This window comes from Trachurus trachurus (assembly GCF_905171665.1).
Source record: "Trachurus trachurus genome assembly, chromosome: 12".
Lineage (NCBI taxonomy): Eukaryota > Metazoa > Chordata > Actinopteri > Carangiformes > Carangidae > Trachurus > Trachurus trachurus.
Genome location: NC_139908.1, coordinates 4,825,197 through 4,850,728, shown reverse-complemented (window position 1 = coordinate 4,850,728; position 25,532 = coordinate 4,825,197). Strand labels below are relative to the sequence as shown.

At 42.3% G+C, this 25,532-nt stretch overlaps 1 protein-coding gene across 1 annotated transcript; it reads right to left on the bottom strand.

Moving 5' to 3' along the window:
- Positions 1-285: 285 nt before the first annotated feature.
- lmbrd2b (LMBR1 domain containing 2b) lies at positions 286-25,178 on the bottom strand. The gene is made up of 19 exons (XM_083983555.1): positions 25,095-25,178; positions 22,438-22,865; positions 19,999-20,194; positions 18,684-18,790; positions 16,718-16,816; positions 16,464-16,631; positions 15,033-15,243; positions 14,825-14,899; positions 14,117-14,230; positions 10,997-11,180; positions 9,017-9,198; positions 7,419-7,552; positions 6,164-6,269; positions 5,358-5,455; positions 3,958-4,061; positions 3,692-3,738; positions 3,453-3,585; positions 2,675-2,798; positions 286-1,257 (listed from the first exon to the last, which is right to left on the bottom strand). The coding sequence occupies exons 2-19, from the start codon at positions 22,815-22,817 to the stop codon at positions 1,194-1,196; spliced, it is 2,526 nt and encodes an 841-aa protein (XP_083839681.1). The 5' UTR covers positions 22,818-22,865; positions 25,095-25,178; the 3' UTR covers positions 286-1,193.
- Between the last annotated feature and the right edge of the window lie 354 nt (positions 25,179-25,532).

The following is a 25,532-nucleotide window of genomic DNA, read 5'->3' as shown; positions in this document are numbered from 1 at the left end:
AATTAAACTTGTCATTTTCTTTACAAGTTGAGCAAGAAACTGCACTGAAGTCATTCATTTCGAAGAAGGATGTATTTGGTGTTTTGCAGACGGGATATGGGAAAAGTTTAATCTACTGACGTCATCCTGCTCTTTGCTCTGATTGGTCGTAGCGCTACCCTATTGGTGCAGAGGCAGTTTGAAAGACAGCCTTCATCCCGCTCCCTGGATTGAGCCGAGGTCTACCGGTCGTTGCCAGACTAGACATGTTAATGATATAGTCTGGCTTGTCAGGCTAAGACAGAGTTGTTTTCGAGGCAAATGCAGCCGGAACTACTTTCCAGACACGGCTGCTGGGCGGAGTGATTTCAAAAGTGCAAGTAGTTCAGAGTATTTGCTTCATGTGTCGTAATGTTACATAATTATACATGATTAGTTCATAGCGTGGTGAATGTGCAGGTTACAACTTGTCCACCAGAGCGTTGTGGAGTTGTTGGATTGTGTATTTGATGAGTTTGACCTGTACCGTTCACCTCCATTGTGTTCACTGAGCAGCTCACGTCTCTGCCCCGCCGATCTCAAAACAACATGCACCGATCATTAATTAAAGGTGATGAACCTACTGCTATGACTATAGGGGTTATGGTGAGAGGAGAATCTGACTAAAATGTTGAACTGTCCCTTTAAATGTGCTGCTGTTTCTTCATTCATTTTATTTTAAAAGTCGTTATCTAGACGGGTTGTTGATCACACGACCTCGGCCTTCAGGGTGTCATGTGAGGATTCCCAGCCTGAACTGTTCACATCCAGTCCAGGTGTTTTTGTCCACTGGCCCTCTGACATCACACAGGTGTGACCGACCATCATCATCATCATCATCATCATCATCATCATCATCATCATCATCATCATCATCATCATCATCATCCTCATGACTTAAATAAACCCAACAACAATAGAAACATAAATAGAGGAGATGGTCTCCATGAGGGGGAGGGGCCTCCTGTGCAGCTCGGTTCAAGTTCAGCAGGACGATCAGGAGCAACAGTGTTTATGAGGCGTCGAGCTCCGGGTGACAGGTGAGACTGTTGGTGCAATGCATGCTGGGAGCTGAAGGGGAAGGGGGGCGGGGCTTCACTCCCTGCAGGTGGAGGAGGAGACGCCGATCTTCATCTTCATCTTCTTCATCTTCTTCTTCTCGTCTCTTCACCTCGTCAGACGTCGTCGAATATCCTGCTGCGAGACGACGACATGGACAGATACCGTCCCCCTGTGTGTCTGCAGGACAACACACACACACACACACACACACACACACACACACACACACACACACACACACACACACACACACACACACACACACACACACACACACACACACACACACACACACACACACACACACACACACACACACAAACACACATTTTAAAGGACAATTCCAGTCAAATTCAATGTTTTAGGTGTAACAGAATTACTGTAATCTGCAGATTTTCTTTTTAATGTCTCCTGTTCTGCAGTAGTTCTGTCTGTCCTTGCGTTGAAATGGCAGTGTCTAATGGGAGCGGACCGATCTTAGGCTGTTTAGGCTGTTTACATCCCACAAAACCGCTATATTTTTCACAGACAACGTCAGGCGGCTTCAAACATACACCGAGGGGTTTGTTGTCTTCAAGAAAGACAACATGTTTGTAAACTGAGCTGTAATATGAAGTCTCACGTAAGAGTCAAGTTGAGGCTCAGTGTGTTTACAGGTAGAATGAAGCTCCTGTTTCTTTTATCAACAGAGGAATATCAACTCAGAGCCACGACGTTTAACCGGTTATTGTTTATTCTACCTGTAAACATACTGAGCACGTCAACTTGACTCTCGCATGAGACTTTTAGAGATATTGTAGAGAACTTTCTCCAAAAACATTTAAACATTTGTAGAAAAAAATGGTATAAATTCTCAAATTCTCAAAAACAAAAAAACAAAACTAGAAGTGGTAAAATTTCTTTAAGAAAAAACGTAAAAATATTTCTAGAAAAAAGTGCTAACATTTCTAAAAGAAAAAAAAGTTACACATTTTCTAGAAAAAAGTGGTCAAATTTCTCGGAAAAAAATTCTAGAAGAAACAGTGCAAATATCTAAAAGAAAAAAAAAGTTAAACATTTTCTCGAAAAAAGTGGTCAAATTTCTAAAAAAAAAAATCTAGAAAAAGTAGTCAAATTTCTAAAAGAAATAAAAAGGAGTTAAACATTTTCTAGAAGAAACTGGTATAATTTCTCAAAAGAAAATAATTCTAGAAAATAAGTGCTAAAATTTCTAAAAGAAAAAAAAGTTACAAATGTTCTAGAAAAAAGTGGTCAATTCTTTCGGGAAAAAAAATTCTAGAAGAAAAAGTGGTAAACATTTCTAAAAGAAAAAAAAAAGAAAAACTTTTCTAGAAAAAAGTGGTCAAATTTCTCGTAAAAAAAAAAATCTAGAAGAAAAAGTGGCAAACATTTCTAAAAGAATTTTTTTTAAAAACGTTTCTAGAAAAAAAAGTGGTCAAATTTCTCAAAAAAAAAAATCTAGAAAAAATGGTCAAATTTCTAAAAGAAAAAAAGAGTTAAACATTTTCTAGAAGAAACTGGTACAATTTCTCCAAAAAAAAGAAAGCGGTAAATAAATTTGTCAAAAAACTTTAAAACTTCAAGGGCCGCTCACCGCGCCTCGGGGGGGTCGGGGTCGTCCGTCAGAGCGTCGGCGTTGAAGTCCAGCGGCTCGGCGTCCTGCAGCAGCTCGATGCAGTCTCTCTCCGCTCGGCCGCCCGTCCGAGAGTATTTGGCCTCTGTGGATCAGACGCAGCCGCTCAGAACAACGGTCAGAGGTCAAAGGTCAAAGGTCAACGGGACTCACTGTTACGTGTGGCCAGGAGGTGGGGCTCTGTGTGTGTATGTGTGTGTGTGTGTGTGTGGGCGTGTGTGTTTGTGTCTCTCTCCACCTTTCTCTCTCTCTCCACGCAGCCAGTCCTCAGGTGAGACTCATCACCTCGTCAGCTGGAGCTGACTTAAGGAGGCTCTGAATCCCTTTCTCTCTCTCCCTATTCTTCCCTGCAGGTGACCTGGTGAGGAGATTGAGGCTCCGGTTCCCCCATGCCTGAAGTCCTTTGAGCGTTTGTTATTTTGACTTTGGTTCGGAGGTTCCCGGTAGTCCTGTTTTCGGTTTCCCTTTACTTTTACTTAGGTTTAGTGATCGGTTAGGTAGCTTTAGTTTTGAGGGAGAACACTGGGTACGACGGCCAATGGCTGGCTCAGTCTTCCCCTCTCTTTTGTTTGTTTTGGCCGGGAACCTCCAACCCTTTTGGTTTGTTGCTTTTCTAAGTATTTGTTTGTTTAAACCAATAAACATTTGTTATTATTTAGTGGCAACAGTTGTTTCTGATTCGTTTATTTGATGTGTTCCGGGCCTTACGAGTCATTCCTTTAAGGTCCGTAACACTCACGTCTGCCGCCGCCGCCGCCGCCACCGCCGCTGGGGGTCACGGTGTCCGAGTAACTCGTCTCCTTCATCTCGTGGCTGCTGCGATTCCGGGTGGAAAACTCCTCCCTCTGGTTTCCATAGCGCTCCTTCCACTCCTGTAAGGACATGGACGACATCATCAACGACATCATCATGCGGTTTCCATGACGTTTCCATGGTAAACACTTGGCTTCAGAGAGGAAGAAGAAGAGAGAAACTCACCCTCCGTCTGTTTTCTCCGTCCTCGATCCTCTGCCTCTTCCTCTTCTCTGGAAAAACAGTCACAGATTGATTGATTGATTGATTGATTGATTGATTGATTGATTGATTGATTGATTGATTGATTGATTGATTGATTGATTGATTGATTGATTGATTGATTGATTGATTGAATGATTGATTGATTGATTGATTGATTGATTGACGATTATTGATGGTGATTGGCAGCTTCAACGTTCCTGCTCCCGCTGTAAAAAACGAGCGCTCACCTCGTCGGATCAGCTCCTTCCCTTCGTCGATCAGGTCGGACGTCATCTCGTTGTCACCCATGAACTGCTGGAAGCCCAGGAGGTTCAGGCAGCGAGTGCCCAGACTGAGGAGAGAGCAGAGGAATATCACAGGAATGAGGTCGGAATATCCTGGGAATAAAGTCGGAATGACAGTGGAATATGGTCGGAATATATTAAAGAAATAAAGCGGGAATAACACAAGAGTACGGTGGGAACAGCATGGGAATTAAGTCAGATTGTAATAACCGGAATATCATGGAAATTCAGTCAGAAAATCGTCGGAAGAAGGTCATATACCACGAGAATATAGTTGGAATATCAACGGGATGAAGTTGGAATATCACGGGAATAAGGTACAGTAATGAAGTTGGAATATCATCATCATCAGAAAATCATGGGAATAAGGTTGGAATACCACGAGAATATGGTCGGAATATCAGGGGGATAGAGTTGGAATATCACGGAAATAAAGTCAGAACATCTCGAGAATAAGGTAGAAATATCACAGGAAAACGGTCTGAATTTCACGGCAATAAAGTTGGAATATCACAAGAATGTGGTTGGAATATCCCCGGAATAAAGTTGAAATATCACGGCAATAAAGTCAGAATGTTGTGTAAATAAAGTCGGAATATAGTCCGGATATCTTGGGAATAAAGTTGGAATATGGAAATGAGGTGGGAATATCATGGAAATATATTTGAATGGACAGGGGAATATGGTTGGAATATCACAGGAATAAAGGCAGAAAAAGTCGGAATACTGTGGGAATATGGTTGGAATATCAGGGAGAGTAAGGTAGAAATTTCATGGGAAAACAGTATGAATATCACGGCAAAGTCGAAACATCATGGTAATATGGTAGGAATATTATGGGAATAAAGCAGAATATCATGGCAATACGGCCGGAATATTATGGGAATATGTTCGGAATTATGCAGGAATATAGTTGGAGTATCATCAAAGGAAAGTTGAAATATTAAGGAAATAAAGTCGGAATATCACAGGAACATGGCCAGAATATAATAAGAATATGTTCGGAATTATGTGGGAATATAATTGGAGCATCATCTAAGGAAATAAAGTCAAAATATCACAGGAATATGGCCGGAATATTATGGGAATACTTTCAAAATCACATGGGCATAAAGTTGGGGCATCGTGCGAGTAAGCTAGAAATATCACAGGAATAAAGTCTAAATATTAAAGGTGCACAGTAATAATTAGATTAGATTAGATTAGTAGTAAAACTGGAATATTATGGATGTTTAGTTGGTAAAAAAAAACTTTGAAGGGAATAAAGTCAGAATATTCCAGCTGTCACGTTCAATAATATGTTTATCTCCTGTATATTCCAGTGACGGAGGAGAGAGTCTCACCTGAAGTAGGTGGCGATGCACAGGATGACGATCAGCATCGGGTAGTAGATGTAGAAGCCGTTGGCGATGAAGGAGATCACATGCATCGATCCCATGATCTGGAATCAATTAAAGTGAGTGAGAAAAGTGTGTTTAAAGGGATAGTTCACCCAAAATTGAAATTTCAGTTACAGGGGGTCTCGGCGTAGCAGTGCATGTCCATATAACGGTTGCAAATGGATACCAACTGTCTTCGTAACAAAAAGACACACCAAAAAACATCCAAATACCTCCATGCTGCTCGTATGTAATGTCCCTCTTGTATTGAAGCCCCGAAATGCGGAATTGCGAAAAATATGAAATAAGTCTATATTTCAAGCTTGTTTTGTAGCGGAAGCTCCTCTTCGTCAAATTTGACGAACCGTGAAGAGGAGCTTCGAGGAGCTTCCGCTACAAAACAAGCTTGAAATATAGACTTATTTAACTTTTTTTGGGGACAATTTCGCATTTTGGGGCTTCAATACAAGACGGACATTACATACGAGCAGCATGGAGGTATTTGGATGTTTTTTGTCTTTTTGTTATGAAGACAGTTGGTATCCATTTGCAACCGTTATATGGACATGCACTGCTACGCTGAGACCCCCTGTAACTCAGAGAAGCCACGGAGGACCCTGAAACTTCTCCCAGCCCTTAGTCCACATGAGGGGGAGGAGATAATGAGTGAAATTTCAATTTTGGGTGAACTATCCCTTTAACAGCTTAGTGTGTCACTGACAGCTAGGTGTGTGTGTGTGTGTGTGTGTGTGTGTGTGTGTGTGTGTTACCGAGGTGTAGGCCGTCTGCTCCTTGTCCTGGTGGGAGATGGCCGAGTCCATGTGGATCAGACCCAGGAAGTTCAGACACAGAGGAGGAGTCAGACGACAGAACAACCTGCAGGACAAAGACACCTCAGTCACCCAGACCTCCCAGCATGCATCACTGCTGCAACACCTCAACATTAAAAACCTTAAAGGTATAGTTCAACATTTAGTCAGATCCCCTGTCCCTCATCAAACTCATCAAATACACAATCCAACAACTCCACAACGCTCTGGTGGACAAGTTGTGACCTGCACATTCACCACGCTATGAGATAATCATGTAATAATAATGATCATATATTACCAGACAGAGTTGTTTTAGAGGCAAATGCAGCCGGAACTACTTTCCAGACACGGCTGCTGCTGGGCGGAGGGATTTCAAAAGCGCAAAGTAGTGCAGAGTATTTGCTCCATGTGTCGTAATGTTACATCATGTAACATGAGCAGCTCACGTCTCTGCCCCGCCGATCTCAAAACAACATGCACCGATAATTAAAGGTAATTAACCTACAGCCACACTGCAAAAACTCAAAATCTTTCCAAGAATATTTGTCTCATTTCTTGTCAAAATGTCTCATTTCTAGTCAAAATTAAACTCTTTTCACTTAAAATAAGACTGATCGCCTAAAAATTCACTTGTTTTTAGATCATTTTCACTTGTTTCAAACGTATTTTCACTTGAAATAAGTAGAAAAATCTGCCAGTGAAAGCACGTTTTTTGAGCTTGTAATAAGAAAGAAAAACTTGCTCCACTATCAGATTTTTCTACTTATTTCAAGTGAAAATATACTTGAAAGAAGTAAAAAGTGTCTTAAAACAAGCTACTTTTTAATGTGATTAGTCCTATTTTAATTATAATGAGATTTGTTTTGACTAGAAATGACATTCTGACTAGAAATAAGACAAATATTCTTGGTGAGATTTAGAGTTTTTGCAGTGCATGGCTGTAGGGATTATGGTGAGAGGAGGATCTGACTAAATGTTGAACTATCCCTTTACATAACAAGGCAAGGCAAGGCAATTTTATTTGTATAGCCCGTTTTTACAGTTTGTCTCAAAGGGCTTTACATGGCATCATAACAACATCCTCTGTCCCTCACCCAGGACGGACAGACGTGCAATAGATGTTGTTACAGACAAGAAAACAGTTTGTAGTTTATAGCACAGAATGTGGGAAACGTGGGAATGTTATTGTGGCGGTTTCCTGTCTGTGACTCACATGCCGCTGAACTGGAGGCTGTAGGCGTCGGTCTGGTGGTGCGAGGCCAGGTAGTAGTAGTTGAACACACGGATGCGGAACACGGTGGAGTAGACGCAGGTGCACAGGAAGAAGATGGTGATGAAGCACGCCATCTGGTGGACAGAGGTGGTAGCACACACACACACACACACACACACACACACACACACACACACACACACACACACACACACACACACACACACACACACACACACACACACACACACCTGTGAGAACATCTGGACCACTGGAGCCTCATTTATAAAACTGTGCAGCATAGGAAAAGATGACTACAGGTGGCGTACGCAGGAAACGCAGGAAATGCATGTGCACAAAAACATTCAGATTTACAACAGAGTGCATGCACGTCCTACAACTGTTTCCATTTATAAATAACAATCAATTATGAAATTGGCGCATGTCAGGGAGCACTTTGCCCTGCCCATATAAGGGCAGAGGAACACCCTTGGTAAATATGCATTCATACTAGAGCTGCAACAATTAATCGACTAATCAAACAATAATCCATTATTAAATTAATCGGTTTGAGTAGTTTTTTAAGAAAAAAAATAAAAGTCCAGATTCTCTGATTTCAGCTTCTTAAATGTGAATATTTCTGGTTTCTTTGCTCTTTTATGACAATAAACCGAGTCTCTCTTTGATTTGTGGACAAAACAAAAGATTTGAGGACGACGTCTTGTGGTTATTGACCAAACAACCAATCGATTAATCGTTTAAATAATCAACAGATTAAAGGAATAGTTCAACAAAAAATGAAATTCAGTCATTATTGACTCACCCTCATGCTGATGAATGCTCCAGAGTAGTTTTTTATTCCTCCAAGTGCATCTGGACGAAATCCTTATATGAGAGTAATAGGGCCACACACAAAAAGGTCCATAAAACTACATAAAAACCTTGTAATATTCCTCCACACTGCTCGTCCACTGCAATCCAAGTGTCCTGAAGGGAGATAGTCCAGAGTTTACTGGAAACAACATCATTTAGGACATTTTTACAGCCTGACCAGTCCTGTTGCCTGGGGCGCGTGAACCTCAGAGCGCAATACAGGACCGTTTAGGCTGTAAAAATGTCCTAAATGACGTCGTTTCCAGTAAACTCTGGACTATATCCCTTCAGGACACTTGGATTGCAGTGGACGAGCAGTGTGGAGGAATATTAAATGTTTTTTGTGTAATTTTATGGACGTTTTTGTGTCGGGCGCTATTGACTCTCATATAAAGTTTTTTCGTTGGACTAGGAACCGGCCTCCCGGGTCTCCAGATGCACTTTGAGGAATAAAAAACTACTCCAGAGTATTCATCAGCATGAGGGAGAGTCAATAATGACTGAATTTCATTTTTTGGGGAACTATTCCTTTAATCAATAATGAATGTAATCGTTAGTTGCAGCCCTAATTCAAACCAAATCCAAGAATTTTCAAAATTTCACACATATAGGAATACCGATCCGGTCCGACCCGTTCGGACCTCACTGGTTGGGGCCGTAATTGTGACGTGTCACCGGTGTGTGTGTGTGTGTGTGTGTGTGTGTGTCAGGTGTGTGAGTCTGACCTCGATGTACAGGTAGTTGTAGTCTCTCTCTGCGAGCTGGATGAAGACGGCGAACAGCGACAGGACCGGCCTGGTGCTGAAGAAGGTGCACTCGGACCAGACCACGGCCACGCTGAACAGGGTCAGCACCACGGACAGCAGCCGGTAGAACCAGCGCTTCAGCAGACACTCCCAGTACCACTCTGCACACACACACACACACACACACACACACACACACACACACACACACACACACACACACACACACACACACACACACACACACACACACACACACACACACACACACACACACACACACACACACACACACACACACACACAGGTTAGGTTTTATGCTGCGTTCAAGACAACTCGGAAGTCGGAAAAAAAACGAGCTCCGAGTTGTAAAACATGAATTGAACGGCGTCGAACTCGGAAATTACAGGTCGGGAACTCGGGTATCATATCAGAGCTCCGACTTTCCGACTTGACGTTACGACAACATCAAAACATGGCGGCCCTCGTCTTAAACGGTTAGAATTTAGACATTTTAAGTTATTTGCTGAGGTTTGAATGCTTATTTTTGTGTATTATTGCAGTAGCCTTTATGAAATACGTTTATATTAAGCTGTGATTGTTGTATGGTGTTAAAGGGATAGTAGCATTTTTTAAAAGTGTGGTTGTATGATCTACAAATAGCCCCTAAGTACTTTAATTGCAGTAGAAGACTCTCTGCACTCCTCCCGTTAGCAACGCCAGCCCATAATAGCCCTGCCCAGAGATTTACAACATACAGTGTTGTGAACAGACCCAAAGAAACGGCCTATTTTCACGGCCTAAAAGAGGTTTTACCTGAAAAAAAAATACACAGTTCCATTGTTCGCTATAATATAATTTTTTCCAGCCCTTCAAAGTGCAGGAAAAACACAGTTTTTATTTGGACCTAACCAACTCACGTATCCCTCCGCCCAGGGTTAGCGCCCGCCGATCAGCAGTTGGTTTGGTCCAAATAAAAACTGCGTTTTTCCTGCACTTTGAAGGGCTGGAAAAAATTATATTATAGCGAACAATGGAACTGTGTATTTTTTTTCAGGTAAAACCTCTTTTAGGCCGTGAAAATAGGCCGTTTCTTTGGGTCTGTTCACAACACTGTATGTTGTAAATCTCTGGGCAGGGTTATGGGCTAGCGTTGCTAACAGGAGGAGTGCAGAGAGTCTTCTACTGCAATTAAAGTACTTAGGGGCTATTTGTAGATCACACAACCCCACTTTAAAAAAATGCTACTATCCCTTTAAATTGCGGTCCTCGTATGTGACGGAAATAACGTTTAATGGTTATCAAGGCTATAACATTATATGTGCACTCATCTGCGGCGTCTCCTCTCCTCCAAAATAAACATAATTTGCTGCTGCATTTATTTTTTGTATTCAGCGATGAGCCACAATACGCCAAACTTCCTTCGGGTATCCATGTTTTTTTTCTTCCGAGTTCCTGCAGCGTGAATGCAATGATCAGAGCCAAACTGGCAAAAATTGTAAAAATGGCCAGTAGAATCATAGGGAGGGAACAGAAACAGCTGGGATGTATTTACGAACAGAAGGCATATAGGATTTTAGCAGATCCCAGTCACCCCCTGGCCAATGAATTCCAAAAACTCCCCTCAGGAAGGCGCTATAGAGCTGCCAAAACTACGAAAAATATTTTAAAGAAATCATTCATACCGCATGCAATCACAATATTAAATTCATAAATGCATTTCACTGCATTTCAGGACACTTTGGAGCTATGTATATCACCTTTTTACTCTTTTATTCTTTTACTCTTTTGCTATGCTATTTATTGTGTGTTATTGTATTGTATTTTATGTGGTCTTATGCGTACTGTAAGTGGTGAAGCCAAAGACAAATTTCCACATTGTGGACAATAAAGATATTGAATAAAGATATTGAATAAAGATATTGAATGTCCAAAGTCGGAAATTGACCTCTGACCCACCGGCAGTCGGCGTGTAGACGTATCTGCTGAACCAGCTGAGCGGCTCCGACGTCTGGAAGCTGTGGACGAACTGGTGAGACGAACTGGTCTCGTTCTTGGCCACGTCCTCCAGGTGGATGGCCTCCTGCAGCAGGATCTGCCACTGCACACGAGTCCTGTTGTGTCTCTGCACCGCGTAGATCACCTGCACACACACACACACTTAGTTTTTACATCAGGTCGTCTGAGGGTTAAATTAGATTAGATAGAACTTAATTCATCCAGATGGAAATTCTTATGCCAGGTTGCTCTCAAAGGAAATAAATAAAATACAAAGAGGAATAATGTCTAAGAATAAGACAGAAATATAAAATACATCCTACAATGTCTAAAATAATAAAAAATTTGCTACGCTACGGAGGCTCAGGGGATTTCTTGGTTTCCCTCATCAAGCTCATCAAATACACAATCCAACAACTCCACAACGCTCTGGTGGACAAGTTGTGAACTTCACATTCACCACGCTATGAGATAATAACACAACGTTACCACACAGAGTTGTTTTAGAGGGAAATTCAGAGACTGCTTGCTGAAAAACTGTCCCTGAAGGCAACGTGCATCAGCGGTTTTGCATGAATTTCCCTCTAAAACAACTCTGTCTGTTAACGTTGTGTTATTATCTCATAGCGTGGTGGGCATTTCGAATAATTTCCTAATCGAGTAACCTAACTTGGTGTTACCCGGGTAACCGATTACTGTAATAAAAAATAAAATGACGTCATGTCTGACGGACAGAGCGCAGCCGGTGCATAAATGCGCTCTGTCCGTCAGACAGTCGCATCACTGACACACAGCGTCGTCAGACTAAATATCAGGTGGATAATAAGAGTAGAGATGGAGTTTAAGATGCACATATGGGGCAGATCTGCATCTTTATGCCAGCGAATAAAGGCGCTGCATGTGCTCTGTGCGCAGCGCATTTATGCCGCGGCTGCCTCGGAGGAGAAAACTTTTTTTTCTTTTTAAATCATTAGCGGTGCTTATTTATTAGTCCACACTACATGTTGGTGCCTTCGGTCATCTCTGCCTCGCATCGTTTCAGGAAATAACTGGGAAGGTTTCAGAATGTTTGTAAACTGAAAGCAGATTTTCTAACAGACTTGATGACACCTGTCGTCTCCCTCCCGACGGTTTACGCTGAGGGAACCACCACAGATTATTGTAAAAGGTTTGAAAGTCAGAGGCTCGATCCAAAAACGCTTTTACACAGCAGAAAATCACGTTGCTTGATCCGAAACTGTTTAACACTACAAAAAGCCGAACCACAGCATGATAATGTACTTTGATCTAGGGCTGCCACAAACGATTATTTTGATAGTCGACTAGTCACCGACTATTTTTTTCGATTAGTCGACTAATCGGATCATACGTAAATTGAATGTAAAACATACAGTTTATCGCACCAGCATGCAGCTGCTCTCATATAACCATAGCCTTCAGCTTGAAGTGTTTAACGTATATGCTAACTAAAAATAAAGACAATTAAGATGATAGTTCATTAAACTTTTAATGAAATATGCAGCTTTAACTGTAGCATAAAGTGCAAACAGCTGAGTAAAATAAGGATAAGGCACTGGCCTAAACAACACCAAAATAAATACTTAAAGGTTTTTTAGGTTTTTCTTTCCATTTGTCACTGGCATTAAACATAGCTACATTTAAATAAAATGAGGTAGACACCTGAAACTAAGGAATTATTCACTATAATAAAGTTTTGGTAGGCCTATCATTCAAATATAACTTGTGCTCAGTGTAAATAATAGGAGTCGTTCTGTTAAAAAAAAATCGAATAGTTTATAAGACAATCGTCTTGTCTGAAGAAATGTAAATGTCCCTTTTTACTATCACAGAAGGAGAAACATGGAAAGACTCCACCAGAAACGTTCTGTGTGAAACTGTCAAATGAAAACAAGTGAAACTGAGGTGCAGCTCAAACTCTGCAAGGTGTGGACTGTGATGAGAAGCTACCGGAAAATATTGACATATTGAATATTGATATGATATGATAGTTTTGCGCCAGGAGAGGAGACTTCCTCGTTAAGATGAGCGCTCATTACGTGACCAGGACCGCTGTGACCAGACGCGGTAACGTTCCAATATAAGTCCGCGGTTTTATTTTTAAATGACGAACGGCTGTTTTTCAGTCCGTGATTTAAAACGGTGGAGCGGTGAGAACGGTGAGAAGTGATACTAGGAGCGGTATCACTTCTCATTTAAAATGACAGAGAGAGAGAGAGAGGGGAGCGGTGGTGGCGGCGGCGGCGGGGGGAGGGACGGTGGGGGGCTACACCGGTGCCGCTTGATGACGGACAAGACAGGTAGAGAGAGAAAAGAGAGAACACCTGTACTAACTCACCTTGAGTGAGTGAGTGAGTGAGTCCACGTGTGTGTGTGTGTGGTGGGCGGCTGCAGCGGCGGGTGCGTGTGTGGAAGGTGCCGCAGCAGTTTTGAGAGAAAAACAAAGTAAAAAAAAAAAAGAAAAAAAACGACGCATCGACTATTAAATTAGTTGTCGACGATTTTAATAGTCGACGTAGTCGTGACTAGTCGACTAATCGTGGCAGCCCTACTTTGATCCGACACTAGACTGCGCTCTAACGTGCCGTTTTTTTAATCCTAGGTTAACCGGATAATAAATTCATAACCGGATAGCAGATTGCCTACTCGGGTACCCGGGTACTCGGGTAACCGTGCACATCCCTAGCTTGCACCAACAATTAAAGGTAACAAACCTACTGCTGTGACTATAGGGATTATGGCAATGGGCCAATTTGCCAAAATGTTGAACTATCCCTTTAATAATATTACTTTTTAACTTTCTACCTTTCTACTTTCTATCTCAGCCCTGAATTCAAACTATATTTATATACTATATCATTATCTGTGACGAATAGTCGACTAATCGCCCTAAATGACGACGATTGGTCGACCAAGAAAATCTTTGGTCGGGGGCCGCCCCAATAAAAATATACAATACTATACTAGGATGTGTATGTTTGTATCATTGCACACAGGTGATATATATATATATATATAAATCTGTCTAGTGCTGTGACCTTTGACCTCTGTGTGACCTCTGACCTGTTTGTGGAGCTTCACCAGACTCTTCTCGCTGGGATACGTGTTCTGCTTGTCGTCAAAGTCCTCGTAGTCGTCCATGTTCCTGCCCATCTTCTCCTGGTAGTCCAGCGGGCACTGAGGGAACAGAGGGATCGATCGATTGATTGATCAGTGTGATCGGTGATATTATGTGATCAATCTCAGGGTAAATACAGGAATCTTGAAGTTAATTTTAAAACCTTTTTAAGACTTTTTCAAGACCTTCTCAATATTTTTCAATATCTCACCGCCACTTCAAGCTGTAACCATTTATATCAGTGACACTTTTAACGTAACAGTTTTAGTTTGTGATAAAGACTGTAGACCACTATGATACAACGGAATTCAAAATAGGCTAGGATAATAAATCAAAGGCAAAGTTTATAAAAAAAAACAAAAAAAACATTGCTCCACTCTCAAAAAACAAAAACAACAATCTTCCTTTCTTTTTTATGTACCGGTTCATCTTTGTTTTTTAATAAAATGAATAAATTCACACATTTTTACAATGTTTTTTAGGACTCAAACTCTTGAACAGCTAATTCAGAAAAAATACCTTCAAAATTTAAGACTTTATAAAGTCGTGAAAAGACTTTTTAATACTTTTTAAGGGTCTTAATTTTCCCAAAATTGATTTATCACATTTTAATACTTTTCAAGACCCCGCAGAGACCCTGAATCTGCTCTCACCTTCCTGAGGATGGTGTCGATGCATTTCCTCAGCGGATGGTTGTACTTGATGGACTCGCTCACCTTCCTCACCTCCTGCAGCACACACACACACACACACACACACACACACACACACACACACACACACACACACACACATATTAGGACGTGACCTTTGACCTCCTCCTCCCGTTGCCGTGGCGCCCTGCTGCCCTGCTGCCCTCACCTCCATCACGTCCTCCAGGTTCTCCTCGGCGTCGGCCTTCTCCGTCATCAGCTTGGAGGCCTTGAAGTAGGTCTTGATGAGCAGGTAACCGTGGCGCGACGCGTTCCAGTACGACCGCGGGATCTCCACCAGCCCGTAACCTAGCAACAGCACCAGCAGGAACAGGCCCCAGGTGTTCGCCGCCGTGATGCCGATGGTCTGGAGCTCGTACCTGCAGCACACACACACACACACACACACACACACACACACACACACACACACACACACACACACACACACACACACACACACACACACACACACACACACACACACACACACACACACACACACACACACACACACACACACACACACACATCTCCTTTACTTTAAGGTTGATATTGTTTTCGCCAGTATTCCCGATTATTTTCATTATCCATTAATCTGTCGATTATGTAAACGATTAATCGATTAGTGATCAATAAAATGTTGAAAAATGTCAATCAGTGTTTCCCAAACCACAAGACGTCGTCCTCAAATGTCTTGTTTTGTCCACAAACCAAAGAGAGACTCAGTTTATTGTCATAAAGGAACAAAGAAACCAGAGAATTTGGACTTCCCCCTCCCCCCAAAAAACGATTATTTGATTATCAAAATAGTTGACGATTAATTTAATAATCGATTATTGTGCGATTAAAGCAGAAGTGAGTGATATATTTGTGTTAATATAAGTCTTAAATAGTTATATCTTCCGACAGCAATCACTTACATAGAGTGTTTGGACTGAAACACGGGTCTGTCAGTCCCTCTGCTCTGCTCTGAGCCGAGGAGAAAACATTTATCGTATCCTACAGTTTTTATCCAATGAGGAGAGAGGACGGCATGCAGGGCTGTGTGTGCAGCCAAGGAACGCCGTGAATGTGGTGACGTAGGGACGAGGACTGTTATGGTGCGTTCAAGGAAACTCGTATTTTTCCGACCGTGAAGTGGTACCAGTTCGATCTGGTACGAGTTCACGGGTCAGAAGTTACGAGTGGCCGTTATAGTGACTTTCACAGGTAAAACAGGTCGGAGAAACACGAGTGGGTTGCCTGGAACGCTACAAAGTCGTAAGTTGTGACTTGAAGCTGTAATTTACGGTTTCAAAAGCCTGCCTGGAACGGAGCATTAGCCAAAACGACCGGATCGCTTACTTCTACTTTAATAATCGATTATTGTGCGATTAATTGATTCATTGTTGCAGCTCTACATCAGATTTTCTCTCATGAAGCAAAACCTGACCACTGCAGCGAACCAGCTTTCATTTCTTTTTCGTTTTCTAATTCTTTAGTTTTTCGGTGAAGCACAGTGATGTCATTGGCTGAGCGAGGCCCCGCCCCCTGAGGAGCCAGGTGAGGCAGCAGCAGCAGCAGCAGCAGCAGCAGCAGCAGCAGCAGCAGGACTCACCAGGACAGGTGCCACTCGGGGTGGACGGCCACGTAGATGAGCAGCGAGCCGAAGATGAGCAGGTACGTCCCGTAGTAGATGGCGTTTTCTATCAGCGCCGTCTTCACCTTCCCCGTGATGGAGAAGCCGCCGGAGCGGGCGTACGACTGCATGAAGGGCAGCAGCAACCTGAGCGCACAGGGAGACGTGATGTCACCATGACGATATCATCCCATCATCATTGTTATCATTTCATCATCGTTACTCAGACTAACCAGGTGAGACACTGAGACGTCCAGTACACCACCCTCCAGAAGACGGGCATGATGCCGTCGGGGATGTAGCTCCACGGCCGGTAGCAGGACTGGGACGAGCTGGAGACAGGTGAGACAGGTGAGACAGGTGAGACAGTCATAATCCCTATGGGAATGTCTAGTGGCTACGTCATCACATTCTAAAACATCACTTCCGTGTCCAATCGCAGGATATTCAGTATAGAAACAATAGGCAGAGCCGGGTCAAAAACACCGCGGGAGCTTTCATTTATGAATAAATAAACATATATATTCATGTATATGAATTCAATGCACAATATAGCATATATATGTATATATATATATATTTTTTTTTTCACCGTAAAAAAAAGAAAAAAGAAAAAAGAGAGAGAGAAGATGAACGTAACGTGGGACGAAAGTAACAAAGTGATTTTCTCCGATCACATATGTCTAACTTTGTCAGCATGTACATTGTGTATAACCTAACAGAAAATAATCTTGAGGTTACGTCTGACTTTGACCGAGTTACATTCAAGAAGCAGCTGTTTTCAATGACTGAAAGTAAATTCACTCGATGATTTATTTCGATCGATCAGCTGTGTTTACCGTTTCAGGTGTCATAGATAGTTAGACAGATTAGTCCTAACACATCCTAAAGTTTGACTTGTCAGAGTTTTTCAGTAGCTCAGGTTTAAGTGTCGGGAGTCACTGTGGGGACGAAGGAAACAGCTGTAAAGTTAACCTCGTCCCTCTCTTTTATACAGTCTATGGTCCCTCTGCACATTAATGAGCCTGTCTGAGCCTGTCTGTCACCGTGCCGCACCGCGGTCACCGTGATGTGTTAACGTTACAGGATTAATTAAAACACACAACGTAAACAATGCGACCGTATACATGTGTAAATACTACCGGAGGAGGCCAGTGAACCAGTGGATCGCGGTGGTCCAGTCACGGAGGTAAACGTTAGTTAGCTGGTAGCTAGCACCAAACGTTAGCTCATATAACGTCTCTATGTAAATTAATGATTGTGCACGTTGGGGGGACAGCAATGAAGAACATGCATTGCTGTATACGTTCGCAGCAGGAGTTGGACACAGAAGTGACTCGTGACGTCACACTAGCCATTCCCATAGTCATAGCAGTAGGTTTGTTACGTTTAATTGTCGGTGCAAGCTATTTTTAGAACGGCGAGCAGAGCCGTGAGCTGCTCAGAGCTACGCTACGGAGGCTAATGGGATTTCTTGGTTTCCCTCATCAAACTCATCAAATACACAATCCAACAACTCCACAACGCTCTGGTGGACAAGTTGTGACCTGCACATTCACCACGCTATGAGATAATAACAGAACGTTACCAGACAGAGTTGTTTTAGAGGTAAATTCATGCAAAACCGCTGATGCGCGTTGCCTTCAGGGACAGTTTTTCTAAAACAACTCTGTCTGGTAACGTTGTGTTATTATCTCATAGCGTGGTGAATGTGCAGGTCACAACTTGTCCACCAGAGCGTTGTGGAGTTGTTGGATTGTGTATTTGATGAGTTTGATGAATGAAACCAAGAAATCCCATGAGCCTCCATAGCGTAGCTCTGAGCAGCTCACGGCTCTGCTCCGCCGTTCTAAAAACAGCTTGCACCAAAAAAAAAAGGTAACGAACCTACTGCTATAGGGATTTATTATGGCAATGGGCCAATTTGACAAAAATGTTTAACTATCCCTTTAAGATTTTGAACCATGAATCATTTTCCTTCCACTTTGTGTTGCTCTGTCACATGAAATCCCAATAAAACACATTTCAGTTTGTGGTTGTAACGAGACAATCAATATTGACTGAGTATTGATGAGTCATGCTTTGTAACAATTCACGTCACGGCGACACAAACAGACAGCAAATCCTTCACAGAATACATTTGATTAATTATTGATGATTGATCGACTGCTGAATCAGAACAGCTGCAGACTCACTGACCTCTGGGTGGGCGTGGCCGACGTGTTGACTGTGGTGTGATTGGACGGTAACGGGCCGAGGGTGGGGGCGTGTTTCTCATGGTCGATCTTGCACTGTTTGTAGATGGTCTGTACGGAGACAACACACACACACACACACACAGAGTCAGAGGTGCAGGTGTAAGTGTTTTTTTTTAGTTTAGTGTGTTTATTTCGGTCTTATAAAAATAAATACAATAGACAAATATAAAGGTATAAATACAAAACAAAACAAAACAAACCAGAACAAAAACACAGCAAGCAATAGGACGAATCTCCTTGTTGTTTACAATTACTTCCGGGTAGAAAACCAGCATGAGAACAATAGTGACGGATGAGAGTTCTGCTATATATCTCATTTTTCATGTCACTATATCACCATTTAGACTAATCTGATGTTTGTAAAGTCTACAAAACCAATGATTGGACAAACATTACTATTTACGTGTGCACATTTTTGTAATTAGTCATGGTTATCAGAGATTAGCCGGGCTAACGGTTAGCTACCTGTTTAACTTTAATAACTCAGTGACTCAATAAACGGTCCATGAAAAAATATTTTCTCTAGCGGATATCTGAGTTATGACTGAGCTAATTGGAGTAGTTTTGTGTCGTGTCTCACAACGGGAGGGTTTTAACAGCTGACGTTAGCTCAGCTACCGCCGTTAGCTTAGCTACCGTTAGCTTAGCTACCGTTAGCTGTCCCTGTCAGCTGAGCCACTGATGTTTTCTAGACACCGTGATTCCCCCAAACTGAATAAATACAACACATAGCAACACAAAACACACACACAGAAATAGTAATGTTTCTTCAATCATTTCAGATTTGTCTAAACGGTGATAGGGCGTAAAAAAATATGATATATATAGCTAAACTCTCGTTCGTTACTATTGACCTCATTCAAAATTACGTGCTGGTTTTCTACCCGGAAGTAGAATGTAAACAACAAGGAGATTCGGTGTATACAATTTACTTTGACCGAAAAGGTGTAGGCTGAAGCATCAGCTTATTTTGCCTACCCTTCTTAAATTATCCTAACATTTTCTGTTCACTCATTTTAAATTTTTTTAAAGAACAACAACAACAAAAACATATTTTGCATATTCTACATACAGCAGTTTATAAGCACACTGGTATTTATAAATCAGTTTTATATTTATTAATAATATTATTTTTGAATAACTTGTGTAATAAGTGTGTGTGTGTGTGTGTGTGTGTGTGTGTGTGTGTGTGTGTGTGTGTGTGTGTGTGTGTGTGTGTGTGTGTGTGTGTGTGTGTGTGTCGGAGCAGGACTGACCGTGCTGACGTCCAGCGGGAGGATGAAGACGATGAGGAAGCACAGGTACCAGGCGAGCAGCGTGCCGAACAGAACCATGCGCTGCTGCTTCTTGAAGTCGCCATAGCGATGCAGCAGGAACAGCGCCAGGAAGAAAACCACCACGATCTCGATGCCGAGGGCGGCGCCGCTCATCCTGCTGCTGGACTGGTCCGACCTGCAGAGAGACGGAGACGGAGACAGATAACCACCTGATAAAGATCTGATATTGATCTGATGAGAGAGAGAGAAAAAAAAGGTCAACGCCAGAGCGAGGACATCCCATAATGCCCACGATAAACTGGAGGAATCACCATAACGACTACAGCTGCACAAACAACCCAGTATAAAACAAACTGAAACTGAAACTGGACCACAAGACAAAACGTGACTCTCAGTCTGGACAAATGTGAACAACTTAAAGGAATAGTTCACCAAAAAATGAAATATGAAAAAATGAATACTCCGGAGTAGTTTTTTATTCCTTAAAGTGCATCTGGAGACGCGGGAGGCCGGTTCGTAGTCCAACGAAAACTTTAGTAATAGCGCCCGACACAAAAACATCCATAAAACTAAACATAAACCATTTAATATTCCTCCACACTGCTCGTCCACTGCAATCCAAGTGTCCTGAAGGGAGATAGTCCAGAGTTCACTGGAAACATCACATTTTTAGCGCAATATAGGACTGTTTAGGCTGTAAAAATGTCCTAAATGACGTTGCTTGGAGTAAACTCTGGACTATCTCCCTTCAGGACACTTGGGTTGCAGTGGACGAGCAGTGTGGAGGAATATTAAAGGGTTTTTGTGTAGTTTTATGGACGTTTTTGTGTCGGGCGCTATTGACTCTCATATAAAGTTTTCGTTGGACTACGAACCGGCCTCCCGGGTCTCCAGATGCACTTTGAGGAATAAAAAACTACTCCTGAGTATTCATCAGCATGAGGTGGAGTCACTAATGACTAATGAATGAATTTCATCTTTTGGTGAACTATTCCTTTAACAACAGTTTGAGAAACAAAGTTAAGTCACAAAGAAACTGGCCAGGGATCGTCAAACCACTGAGAAAAAAAAGTGGCTGCAGTGATTTGACCCTTCAGAGCCACCGTAGATTCTTCTGACACAATCGATTGGTCTGGTTACTGCAACAGGCAATAAAACATACAAACAAAGCCGCCATCATCATCATCATCATCATCATCATCATGGCGGCTGGACGATGATGAGTGATGTCACCTCACAGGTCATGTGACTGCGTACGCTGACCTGGAAAACTATGAATGGGTCTTTGTGTTGGTCCAGTAATTACTGCAGTAGCATAATTGTGTTTGTGAGGGTTTTAATTAGGACTGAGCTTCATGAGTCTCAGCAGATTCTTCTTGTGTGTGTCCTCCATTCATATAAGCATATAAGCAAAATGATTTGGCCCCTTCACCATCGGTCCTGCTCCATCCAGTGGTCCTACTCCATCCGGTGGTCCTGCTCCATCCGGTGGTCCTACTCCATCCGGTGGTCCTACTCCATCCGGTGGTCCTGCTCCATCCAGTGGTCCTACTCCATCCGGTGGTCCTACTCCATCCAGTGGTCCTACTCCATCCGGTGGTCCTGCTCCATCCGGTGGCCCTGCTCCATCTTTCTTTCTTTTTTGTGTCATTGTCGTGTGAGCTACTGGACTAATTTGAATTTCCCTCGTAGGGATGAATAAAGTATTCTCTATTCTCTATCTATTCTCTATTCCTCCTGGTGATGATCAATGACACTGATTGATCGGAGATTAATTAGGGCTCACCTCTGGAGTCTGGACCCTGAGGTCAGGTGGGTGGTTGAGGCTCTGGACCAGTTGGAACCGGTTTATTATTGCCTGTGTGTGTGTGTGTCTGTGTGTGTGTGTGTGTGTAATTACAAGTAAAACTGGTTGCAGAGACTTTAAAACCAGAATCAATAACATTAAAACGCCGCTCGTTCCGGTTCTTCTTTCATCTGTGGCCGCAGGCAGCGTCTCCATGGCAACGCGCTGACACAATGATCGATCAAGAAGACACAACTGATTCACCTCCATCAGACAAACTGGACGGTTTATATATATAGGCTATGTACATTGACGTTAATATTATAATGATACATATATTAACATAGGCTAACTACCGTACAACATCACGTGTTACAAGTCACGGTGTCACATGATCTTCACCCGCACGTATCATATGGTCACATTGATGACAACACACACACACACACACACACGTACAGTCTGTGTGTGTGTGTGTGTGTGTGTGTGTGTGTGTGTGTGACAGCTGTTTACCTGCAGCAGAGACAGCCAGGTGTGTGTCCTGTCCTGTCACAGGAAGCAGCAGCTGGCTGTTCTCCGGTCAGATCTGTAACTTAGCAGCAGCTGAGCTAACCGACGCTAACGTAACTAACCTGCCTTTGCTTGGTTTGGTGACGTGTCGTCTCTTCTTACCGCGGTGGTGGGTCAGTGTGTGTTTGGTGAGTTGTAATCCCGCTCCGGGGGGGGGTAACGGAGGAGCGGCCTCAGGTCTCGCTGCTGCTGCTGCTGCTGCTGCTGCTGCCCGCTGTGAGCTGCCTCTCCGCCATAAACGGCTCTCGGAGCTGCGGAGGATCTGCTGCTGCTGCTGCGGTTCGTTCGTTCGCCGAGCGGCTTCACTCACATCCGGGTCCTGCGTCCAGCGGCGGCGCGGCGAGCAGCAGCAGCAGGGAGCGGCCAGTGACGTCACAGACCAGGCAGGCGGAGGATCAGCGCATGCGCAGTAGCTGCTGTTGGTGGTGGTGTTCCCCGTCATCCTGCTCCATTTTCTCCTCCTGGTCCAGGGTCAGTGCGGTGCCGCCCTCTGCCGGCACACATACCGTAAATGAAATGAAATGAAATGAAATGAAATGAAATGAAATGAAATGAAATGAAATGAAATGAAATGAAATAAAATGAAATAAAATAAAATAAAATAAAATAACCCATTCCTTGCGAAAAAAAAACCATTTGCAAAACCCAGGTGATATTTAAGCTTTTCCTTTGCTCTCATGTGAAGATATGCTGCAAACTCATATTTTATGCTTTAGTCTTGTTTTTATTCTCTCTTTCTCTCACACTGAGACACGTAGAGACACACTGAGACACATAGAGAGAGAGAGAGAGAGAGAGAGAGAGAGAGAGAGAGAGAGAGAGAGAGAATAAAAATAAGACTAAAATCATAAAATATGAGTTTGCAGCATATCTTCACATGAGGAAAAGCTTAAATATCACCTGGGTTTTGCGAATGTTTTTTCCCCGCAAGGAATGGGTTGTATTTCATTTCATTTCATATACTGTATATATATATTCTCTCCTGTACCATATTTTATTCTTTTTTCCTGCTTTCCTCTGTTGCTCACCCTGAGGTTTCTCCAATTTTTCCCTGTTAAATGGGTTTTCTATGGAGTTTTTCCTCAGTCGATGTGAGGGTCTAAGGGCAGAGGATGTTGTTGCGATGCCATGTAAAGCCCTTTGAGACAAACTGTTTGTAAAAACGGGCAATACAAATAAAATTGCCTTGCCTTGCCTTTTAGTTCTATGTTTAATGTTTCCAATTTTCACTATTTTGGGTTTTATTTAAAAATTTAAAGGTACAGTGTGTAAAATGGGGGGGGGGGGGGGGGGGGGGGCGTGACATCCAGATTTTAGTTCACAGCATTCACTCGCACTCACCCCTCCAGTCGACAAAGTGACGGTGGCCTCCGAGGACAAAAAACAAAATGTTTACCATGACTGGGACGACTGGGAGTGAAGATCTAAACCATTTTATCATATCTGGTCTGCTGTTCCTCCTTCTTTCCTTCTGCCTTCTTCTTCGTTGCTTTATTTATGAACGCGAAACTTGTGAAGCATACTTTTGCCTTTTTCCCTTCAGGCTGGCGTACAAACATGGCGGTGCAAGATGGGGACACTCTCTAAAGCATGACCCTTTTTATATGTAGATATAAAAGAATAAGGCTATGAAAACCAAACAAATTTTATTTTATAGCGATTATACAACTAGTATATTCAGGGGTAGTATATTCAGATTTAGCAATAAACCATACCAATTTTTACACACTGGACCTTTAAAAAATGTAATGTTTTCATGTTTTTTTTTTTTTCTGTTTCCAATTCTTACTGTTAAATGTTTTATGTAAAGCACATTGAGTTGCCCATTGGTATGAAATGCGCTATATAAATAAAGCTGCCTTGCATTGCCTATATTTGTGGTTTAACAATCGACCCAAGATTAATGTTTGACTCTGATGGAGACAGACTCTATTTTCAGGTCACAGACCCACATATGGCGCAGTCAGGCACAGTTCCTTATCATAAACCTGACCTCTCTGCCCTTGGACTTCATCGTTTCATCCCTGAACCAATATTGACATGATCAGCAGCTGGTTTCCTAACCCGGTGCCCTGGAGGCCAAAATAAACTGGTGAGCTGAGCTCTCAGACTGAGTTGTGGACGCTCACAGCCACTGAGAGGAGGATGACGATCGATCTGAGTTTGGATCATTTATCTGATCACATTATGAGCTGCGGATATATCAATATGAATGTTCAAACTGACAATAACCTGTTAAACAAGTTCCTCCAACCTCTAATTTCATGATGTGAACATTGCTCTGTGTCCACCTTCACACATGTTTATTCAGATATAGATTTCCTTTTATGTTTTCCCCCCTCATAGATTAGAACAAAATAGACACAAATAGAAACAGAAGTGCAAGGATTTATGTTATTACGGTATACTATACTTTTTTTTTGCTTGTTTATTTTGTCTTAATTTATATTCAGGTGTCAGTGTATTTTGTGTGTGTTTGTTTAAAAAAAAAACTTTCTCAATTTGATCTTTTCACAAATGCACCAAGTGAAATTGCTCTAGTTCTGGTTCTGGTTTAATTAGCTACAGATTGTGTTTACAAAGGGTTATGGTTAAAATAAAATAAAATAAAATGTCCTGTTTGTCAATGAAACAGTTGCAAAATAACTAAACCAATAGTTAAACAATATCTCAGATAAACAGCTGCTCATTAACTTCCTGTTCAGATCAGTGTGTTCACCTGTTGTCAGCGCCGAGTGCATCAGAAACAGTTCGTCCTCTAAGAGCGGACAACACACACTGTTCACTGTCCCTGTTTGTGTGTGTGTGTTTGTCTGTTTGTGTGTGTTGGTGTGGACTCTGCATCATCAGCTGACTGACTCTGCAGGTCAACCAACTGTGTTTAAATGAAGCTCTGACCTCTGACCTCTGGGAGTCAAGTTAACTACACTACAACTCCCATGTTGCATTTCACCAACATGATCTGGGTCAAATCCATAGGTCAAATCATATAAAATCAGAGTGATATTGATATTATGGGATGTTACAGGAGCCTTAAAAGAATAGTTCACCCAAAATTCAAATTGCACTCATTATCTACTCACCTTCATGTCGACTAAGGACTAGGAGAAGTTTCAGAGTCCTCCGTGGCTTCTCTGAGTTACAGGGGGTCTCGGCG

What these genes read in the sequence shown, in the direction of transcription:
- lmbrd2b (XM_083983555.1), bottom strand. Translation starts at nt 22,817, where the DNA reads ATGACGGGGAACACCACCACCAACAGCAGCTACTGCGCATGCGCTGAT. An exon ending in TGCATCGCCACCTACTTCAG is followed by an intron (nt 4,062 to 5,357) that starts GTGAGACTCTCT and finishes CTCTCTCCTCAG; the next exon opens with TCTGGGCACTCGCTGCCTGA. An exon ending in CCCGACCCCCCCGAGGCGCG is followed by an intron (nt 1,258 to 2,674) that starts GTGAGCGGCCCT and finishes GTTGTCCTGCAG; the next exon opens with ACACACAGGGGGACGGTATC.